The 9,325-nt window shown below is 38.4% G+C and overlaps 1 protein-coding gene and 1 long non-coding RNA gene across 3 annotated transcripts in view; one reads left to right on the top strand and one right to left on the bottom strand.

Annotated features, from left to right (window-relative positions):
- Positions 1-10: 10 nt before the first annotated feature.
- LOC308648110 lies at positions 11-3,971 on the bottom strand. The gene is made up of 3 exons (XR_014021784.1): positions 3,442-3,971; positions 3,014-3,067; positions 11-134 (listed from the first exon to the last, which is right to left on the bottom strand). It is a non-coding gene; the product is annotated as an uncharacterized lncRNA (long non-coding RNA).
- A 103-nt stretch (positions 3,972-4,074) lies between these two features.
- Positions 4,075-9,325, top strand: part of AP3S2 (adaptor related protein complex 3 subunit sigma 2) — a 56,830-nt gene continuing 51,579 nt past the window's right edge. Inside the window, exons 1-3 of one of the 2 annotated variants that reach the window (XM_081292802.1) lie at positions 4,075-4,237; positions 7,695-7,786; positions 8,166-8,277. In XM_081292802.1, the coding sequence (XP_081148928.1) occupies positions 4,169-4,237; positions 7,695-7,786; positions 8,166-8,277 (273 nt within the window). In that variant the 5' untranslated portion in view covers positions 4,075-4,168. The remainder of the gene's footprint in view (positions 4,238-7,694; positions 7,787-8,165; positions 8,278-9,325) is intronic. The other variant, XM_081292801.1, reaches the window with a different exon arrangement.

The raw sequence follows: 9,325 nt of genomic DNA, 5'->3' as shown, positions 1-9,325 counted from the left end.
GTTCCTAGAAGAAAGCCATTGGTCTTGGGTCATGAACCTTGCTCTGGAAGTGTTCTGTGACAGTTTGTGACACCCAGATGTGATGAAATCCGAAGTGGAATCTGCATGTCCATGGCATATGAATCCTTCTTGACCTGGGGAAAAGAGGGTGGTGGGAAATTAGCATTTATTGAGTCTCTCCGATGTTTCAAACAGTGCTGGGTGCTTCCCATCATCATTACAGCCACTCACTATTGTGTTCTTCCTGGTGCTAGTACTTGTGCTAAGTACTTCCAATAGCTTGCCTAACTGTCACAATCCCATGAGGTACACATGATTATTGTCCCCATTATTTCATTTGAGACTGAAGGTCTAAGGCTCCATGGATACTATCTGAGAGAGGAATTTAAACCCAGGCAGTCAGGTTTCAAAGACCATATTAACTACTGGACTATTTTGTTTCCACATGCACATTACACAGGAGAAAATGGGGCTCAGAGAGTTTAAGAACTTGCGAGCAAAAAAAATGGCAGAGTGGGATTCAAATCCAGAGCTGTCAAAGGTGAAGCTTACATGCCTTCCACTGTGCTCTGCTTCCTGACCTATAGAAGAGTTTTGGATATAGGGGCCAGAGAATGTAGTAGCCACGTCACTGGTGGCCTATATCTGAATGGAGCTGGTTCATAGGCAACTCAAGTTGGGCCCTCAGCCTTGGGGGTGGTCAGGAAGGTGATTGAGCAGGAGGTGAACTGGGACATTGACTGAGGGTAGAAACACCCAGTGCAGGTACCCTGCTATCCAAAGCACTGTGGTTGATGGTAAACTCACAAGCAGGCCACCACTGCAAACAAGGAGGCCTTTTGTGTCAGGTTTCAAAGACCGTATTAACTACTGGAAGTCCTGAAGCAACAATCAGGATTCAGGGTCTTGGAGGGGACTGAGGAAGGGAAAGACCATTTTTGCCAGAGCTCAGAGGGTGGGAGTTGGGGGTGTGGGAGGTGTATTTGAACTAAGACTCTTGAGATGGAGATCAGGTATGGTCTCATCTTCAGGTGTTCAAAGCTCATTTGGCTGCAGAGAAACTGGCAGTAATAAGTTCATAGGAGACCCTCACAATTGTCTAGGTGTGAGGCTGACAATTTGGGGTCTATAGCACTAATTGGGTGGGCAGAAGAAAATGGTTCCAGGGGCACTCAGGGGCAGAATCAGTAGGACATGGGAAGAAGATGGGCCCAAGAATGATATCCAGTGTCCGGGTAAATTGTATTGTGATACGAAGGTTCTGCAGAAGCCCAGCCTGTGTCTAGGGAGTGTAGGGGAGGAGGAAAAACCAAAAGGGTTGAGGGTTCCAGGCTCAGAGGGTAGGGAAACTGAGGCAAAATCCTCTTCCCCAAAACTAGGGCAGGAGAATGAAAGCTGCTATGCCTCAGCAACTGTGTGGGGACCCTGGGTTCATCCTAGCACCCTGGGGGTTAAAAAAAAAAAACCCAGAATTTCATTCATTCACAATTTTTTTTAGTATTTTGTTTTTTAATATGTCTACACATAAAATCTGATATTACTTTTCCCATTAATGTTACATAATCACTTTTCATACTGCTACATAGTCTTTATAACCATCACTTATAACATTGACGACTGTTGAATAGTTCTATCATGGTCTAATTTGGGGGTATTTAAGTCTATTTAGCCAACAAAAAATGTTTATTCAACAAAAAATGTTGAAAAGGCTATGCCCTCAACCCTCTTCTCCCCCACCACACTCTTGGTTTGTTTGTTATTTAGAACAGATTCCCAGGAGTCACATTACTGGGAATCTCAGAGTCTTTTGTAAAATTCTTGTTATCTTGCCAAATTGCTTCCCCAAAGGGTTGTTCTAAACTGTAATTTCACTAGCAATGTAGGAGAGAACCATTTTCATGCTTTTTTTTTTTTTGCCAGAATTGGATACAAAAAAATTTTTAAAAATGATATTTGATAAGGTGAAAATACACTTTAATATATTTTAATTTGTCCTTTTCCCCATTTATAGTGAGCTTAAGCATTTTTTTATTTCCTGTATCTATTTCCTCTTTTGTTACTCAGTTTCTTTACTCATTTATCTACTGTATTTTAAATATGATCATTTGCCATATTTCAACAACTATTTTTCCACTTTCAAAAATTCCCTCTTCGTGCAAAATTATAATCTTTATATACATACAGTTGTTGACATTTTGTGATTTTTTAAAAAATTGTTTCTAAGCTAATACAGTCTCTTTTCAGATATTAGACATTCAGTGGCCAGGCATTGTGGTGCAAGCCTGTAATCCTAGCTATTCAGGAGGTATTCCAAGTTCCAGGCCAGCCTGTCTTAAAATAAAACAATAATAATAATAAAAAGCATTGGGGATGTCTTAAAATAAAGCAATAATAATAATAAAAAAAGCTCAGTGGTAAAGTGTACCTGGGTTCAACACTAGCATATACCCAAACTGAAAGTGAGGAAACTGCTTATTTTCAAATTGCTAATTGATTACCTTAACAGTATTTACAAAATTTCTTAACAATGTCAAATTACAATTTTTTGTTTACAATTTGTTTTTATCATTGATTAAAATTATATTATGCCTAAATTATCTATTATATTTCAATAAGTCTCCCTTTAATTACAAGTTAAACCATTCTAGTAGGATTTAGTAGTTGGTAGAACTTGTTCCTCTTAATTCTGTTTTAGAGTTTTCTTGGATATTCTTCCTCAACACTTAAAACATTTTGTTAAGTTTCAGTGGAATTACCTTCTGGATTTTTATTTATTAAAAAAAAACTCCTGACTACAAAAGTAATATATATTTATTAGAAAAAAAATCCATAATCCGACCACCCAAAGATGTTTTAAAATCACTTATCTAGTACTCAATTATGTTCCAAATACTCTCTTCCAAATACTAACAAATATTAATTCCTTTTGTGTCTGGGGTGAGTAGAATCATTTCCCAGTATTCCAGGTAAGGAAACCTGATATTATGCCTGTTCTACAAATGAGAACACTTACCCAAGGTGCCAGAGCCATAATTTGAATCAGGACAGTATGGTTCCAGGGCCTGCGCTGAACAAAAAAACCTGCTGACGCTGCCATTCCACCAGATACAATTGTTATTCATATTTTAGTGTATTTACTTTGTCTTGTGCAAAGTGAATTGTCCTGTACATATTCTGTGTAATCTTTTCACTTAATAGATCATGAACATTTTCCTGTATCATAAATCATTCATAAAAACCATTTAGAATTTCTCATGCTTGTAGAACAATGCATTTAACCAACTTCTCATTTTGGAATAGCTTGCCTCCCATTTTCCCTGTAATAACACTGCTGACACGTAACCTTCTCAAGTCTAAATCTTTTCACACATCCACCTTTTATTATAAATTCTGGAACTGGAATATAATGTTATATATAATACATAAAGTCTTTTGACTCACATCAAATGGTTCCCTTGTTTGCAGCAGAATAGATATGCAGTCACCCGCAGTGTAAGAACATGCTCCATCTCATCCATATTAGGTCATTAAAAGAGAAAACAAGAACATTATCAATTTGTGATCTCCGGTACCTTTTACATAGAATTGTATTAAAGAGCCCGTAATTCCAACATACACCATCTACCGTGGAGAAGCAGCCTATTTGCACCATGAGACGTTTATATAAATCACTGCAGCATTGTCTGTCTGTAATACTGAAAAATAAAAATGAACCGAAGAATGGCTAAACTCAGCGGCTCTCCACTTGGAGAGCGCTCTGCGAGCGTTATGGGGAGGGCAGGAATGCGTGTTTGGTGCAGATGGTGAGAAACGCAAGGTTCCACTGTCTCTTCTCCACCGCAGGAGCGGCTGCTTCAGGATCAGCTTTTCCGAAGTGCTCTGCTGTGCGCCGGGATTCTGGAGTCTGCTGGGGTTGCACAGATCCAGAATCCGGTTCCGGTCAGGTTCTGACTGGCCAACTAATGCGGGCCAGGGAGACGCCGGTCCTAGGCGCCCACACTTGCCCTCCCCAGAGAGGCGGGACCCTTGGATAGCCGGGCTCCTGGGCGCTGGAGCTGAGTTTCCGGGAGCGGCTCTTAGCAAGGCACCAGCCGGAAGTGCCTGTGTTGTGACGGAAGGAGGCGCTTTCTGGTAGCAGCAGATTCCGAGAGAAGCGTCCCTGGCAAAGATGATTCAGGCGATTCTGGTTTTCAACAACCACGGGAAGCCTCGGCTGGTTCGCTTCTACCAGCGTTTCGTGAGTGCCGCCCGGTTCGCCACGCCCCTTCTGAACGCCCCCTAGGCCCCTAGCCTTCACCCCGCACTGCCTGCTGTCCCCATCGGGCTACTGCATTGTGCACGACCCTCACGCTACTTAGCCTCTTTCCCTGAACTGGGGGGTGTCAGGCCGTTGGTTTCCAGTCCCGCTGCCCCCGCTCTTTTCTGAACCCTTTCTAGACTCCATATTTTCTGTGTTATTTTCTGACATTTGCGTCTCGGCACCAGGTATAAGAGACGGTGGGGAGTGTGTCTCATTGAGAACTTAAATGGTTTAAGTCACTTTCTTTAATCTTTTTGGTTGTTGACCGAAGATTCTCGAGGAAATAGACATTCGGCTTCTTAACAGTTTTTGTTTTTCAGGGGATCTGAAAAAATTCTTTCTTGGAATCCCCCCCCCCCCCCGTGGTAGCTGGGGCTGCCTAGGGACTACTACCTTTTACTCAGTAGGATTGAAGAAAATCACTTTGAAAATGGAAAAATGATGAGGAATTATACATGCTGCCACGTGAAGGCTCAATAAGCATTTCCTTTGAATTTTCCAAAAATATTCCTCTGGAAAAACAGAAATATCGTTATTTGCGGTCCTGACCCTCAACATTTTATTTCTTCGCGGCCAGGTTTCAAAATTGTTATATAACGGGGAGTCTGAAACCCAAAACTTACATTCAGGCCTTAGCTCCACCTTTTCTATTCTTGTGTCTATTGGCAAGTTAATAAATCTATTTCAGACTTTTATTTTCTCTTTTGTCAAATAGAAATGAAAAAATAATTTACTTTTTTTAAAACAAAAATTTAAAAGCTAGGTTACATTTTATTGAGTAGATTACATTGAAGTAAAAAAAAAATTATGAGCATCCAGTATAACTTTTCAATTTATATTTGAGAGAAGCCCGTGTGTGTGTGTGTGTGTGTGTGTGTGTGTATTAGAGAGAGAGGTAAGTCACCATAACATACAGTTCACCTATTTAAAGTGTACAATAACATCCTTCACAGTCAAGTTTAGAACATTTTTATCATCTCGCCCACCAAAGCAACTCCTATCCATTAACAGTGATTCCCTATTTCTCTTTCAACACTCCCAGCCCTAGGCAACCTTTTACCTACTTTTTGTCTCTCTTAATTTGCCCATTCTGGACATTGCATATAAATGGATCCATAACAATGTGTAGTCTTTCATTTAGTAAAATGTTCTCAGTGTTCTATGTTGTAGCACGCATGTATCAGTGTTTCATTCCTTTTTATTATCATAATGTTCCATTGTATGGATAATATCATATTTTGTCCATCAGTTGATGTTTCTACTCTTGCTCTTGTGAATGATGCTGCTTCAACATTCACGAATAAGTTTTTGCATGGACATATATTTTCATTCCTCTTGGCTACACAGCTACAAGTAGAATTGCTGGATCATGTGGTAACTCTGTAGTGTATTTTTTCAGAAACTGCCAAACAGTTTTACAAGTGGCAGAACCATTTTACATTTCCATAAGCAGTGTATTAGGATTCCTTTTTTCTCCACATCCTCACAAAAACCTGTTGTTTGCCTTTTTAAGTAAAGTCGTTTTAGTGGGTATAAAGTGATTTTCATTTCTATTTCCATAATGACTAATGATGTTGAGCATCTTTTCTTGTGCTTATTGGCCATTTCTATGTCTTTGGATATCATAGGATTTTTATAAGAACTCATGAGTTAATGAGTGAAAGTCCCTTGAAAACTGCAGAGTCCTAAAAAGATATGAGGGGTTGTTAAAAATAACTGAAGCATGGAGGCAATTGGTAGTTTGCCTTTTTGATGAACTAGAAATTAGTTGGTCTCATTCTTTCATACCACCTTCTCACTGCTGCCACTTCCCCCTAGAGTCAGATGAAAGGCTTTAGTTTAAAAGCTGTTTTTGTCAGTTTCAAAAAATGCTGATGTTTGGCATGTTTTGTATTTGAGCACACAGAGTTAATCTTTTACAACATCCTAGCATCTGTGAGCTTTGTGTGTTCTTTAGGTAGAAACCAGGATAATAGTGATTGATTTACTCTAATTAGCAGTGACCAGTGATTAGCAAGTTTGTATTAATCTATTCAGTAAATACTGAGCCACTCTATACCCACACTGAGTCAAAGTAATTTCCTCATAATGACATTTTCCCTGTTTTCTTTTTCTACTTAATAACTTTTTAAAATTTACTTGATCATAATATCTGACTCTTGGGGCAGGTTCAATCTGAAGATTTTTTTTTCTTTTTATTTAAAAATTAAAAAAAAAAAAAGCTTTGCTACTTACTCATAGTCCCAATTCAGCAGCATTGACATCACCTGGGAGCTTGTTAGAATTGCAGTCTCAGCACCTAACCTAAACCTTGTAAATCAGAATCTACATCTATACAGTAGTCCTAGCTGATTGCTTGCACATTAGTAGATTTGAGAACTTGGGACTAGAGCTTTTCATTACTTTCTGTCTTATTGACCGGCTTCTCCCTCCTATTATCCTTTTTTATGTTACCATACTAGTAATATTGTGAAGCACATATGTAGAAGTGGAAGTAAAATGTGAGTTATCAAGTGTGTAGTAATTGAATGGTAAGTGCAAAAAAATTATTTTTAGCTCTGTTCAACTGTTCTAAATTCTCAACTGTGCAAAGAACTTTTTCTGTCTTTTTCAATAACTTTGTTGATAACAGCATTTTTTCTTTCTTTTTTTTTTTTTTTTCCTTAGCAGTACTGGGAATTGAACCCAGTAGCACTCTTACCACTGAGCTACACCTCAAGCCCATTTAAAACTTTTATTTTGAGACAGGGTTTTGCTGAGTTGCCCAGACTGGCCTTAGACTTGTAATTCTCCTGCCAGCCTCCCAAGTGCCTGGGATTACAGGCATTCACTGCTTTACCCCACTGGTAACATCGATTTTATATGTAGTACCTGTGTAACCACTACAAACGAGGGCAAATTTAGTTTCTTAAAACATGTAAATGATTACATCTTGATCTTCATGGAGTGTTAGAACCATTGAGGTTTGTTATTTACTTGTCATAGATGTTTTCCAGTTGAAGACAAACTTTAGGATCAGGACTTTGGTTATTCTTTGTATGAGTTTTTATTTTTATTTATAAAGCTGTGCTGGGATCAGACTTAAGGCTCTTTATATTGCTAAGCAAGCATTTTACCACTGAGCTATGTCTGCAGCCCTGCAGCTTACTTATAAGATAGTTAGTGACCAAGATACCTAGTACATATACCCGGTCTTAATTCCTATAGCAAATTCTGTTTTTCTATAGTCACTGTTTTTTCACTACCCGTTGTTTTTATCTTTTTGGGAAACTAGTACTAAATGTTGTTCCCAATTTTGAAGCACTTGTTTTCCCTGGCCATCCTCAATGATGGGATGTAGTTTTTAAAATTTGTCCTCTGATTTACCTTGTTATTGTTGTTGTTTTGTCCATAGCCAGAAGAAATTCAACAGCAGATTGTTCGAGAGACTTTCCATCTAGTCCTCAAGCGGGATGACAACATCTGTAACTTCTTGGAGGGTGGAAGGTAAACTGTCAGCTTCATTTTTCTCTCCATATCACCACTTTTGGGTGGCCTTCATCATTATTGTTCTTCTGTCATACTCTAGTATGTGTGTACTTGATGCAACTTGAACATGATTTACTCAAGAGCCCAGTTCTGTTTGTGAAGCAGTTGCATTATTGTGCTTCATGTATTACACAGGTAGATATTTGGTGCCTAGGAGGATTGGCAGGAAAAAAAGTGAGTTAAGGTGGCTTTAGGTATCTCTACCAAACTTGGTTGCCATTTACATGGTAGAAATGGTCTGCTTTTAGCATTTAGCTTTCCCTTTTTGATTGGGCCCTTTCTTATTCCTTGGCAGAGTTTAAAATAAAGACGTTTAAATGTTTCCCATCTTCCACAGTTTGATTGGTGGCGCTGACTACAAATTGATTTACCGGCACTATGCTACCCTGTACTTTGTATTTTGTGTGGATTCATCAGAGAGTGAACTTGGGATCTTGGACCTCATTCAGGTATGTGTAGTCAGCTAATGATGCAGCAGTTTTTCAGAGATTGCAGGTATTTTTGAAAAATCCAATCTGTAGTTCCTTTTGTCATTCTCCTTATTGATAGTGGTAAAAGTTGCTGGATGTCCACTAGATGGTGCTGTGGGAAAGCTCAGTAGCAACCCTAAAAGAAAGCTTTGGGTTTTATTTGTTTCTACCCAGCCTTTATACTGCACTTGGTCTTCATGTTTTAAATTTTCTTTCATCTATCAAATTAACATGCCTCCCCCTTTTTTTTCTCTTGATACTGGCGTTTGAACCCAGGGATGCTTACATCCCTAGCCTTTTTAATTTTGTGACATAGAGTCTTGCCAAGTTGCTGAGGCTGGTCTTGAACTTGGGATCTTCCTACCACAACCTCCTGAGTTGCTGGGGTTATAGGTGTGCACCCCCATGCCCAGCTAACATTTATGCTTTTTATTTTCACCTACAGTGGTAGCCTAAAGCAAGAAACTTGACACTTTAATCTATGGAGTCTTGACTAAGTAAAAATCATTTTTGTTGCGCTTTTTGAAAATTAGAAATTACTTGAAGATTGATTTCATTGCCTTCTTAGAAACTGAAACATGGGGTTGGGGGTGTAGCCTATGATAGGTAATATGTGCAATATCCTGGATTCCATCCCTAGCACCAAAGAAAGGAAAAAAGAGAGAAGTGTAGTTTTATAATTTAATGGACATTTGTTAAGTATTTAGTGTGCATTGGATTTAGGATGATTAAATCAGTAAGGTGTAAATAGAAACTAAGAGGTTTAGCCTTTGAAAAAACAGTAAAAATCAGTAAATAATTGACTTAATTGATAATTTATAATAAGGAATCTGAAAATCAGAATGATAAAACATTATTTTTAGAGGCTGACACATAATTATGTCATTAATATATTTGAAATAGCTGACACAAAAAAATAAATGCCCAAATGAGGTCAATACAAAGGTACCTGGAATAATTCTATATTAGGATGAAATAAGAAATGTTAAAAAAAAAAAAAAAAAAGAAGAAGAAGAAGAAGAAAGAA

This window comes from Spermophilus citellus (genome assembly GCF_964194105.1).
Source record: "Spermophilus citellus genome assembly, chromosome: 4".
NCBI lineage: Eukaryota > Metazoa > Chordata > Mammalia > Rodentia > Sciuridae > Spermophilus > Spermophilus citellus.
This window is presented reverse-complemented; position numbering and strand designations above follow the sequence as displayed.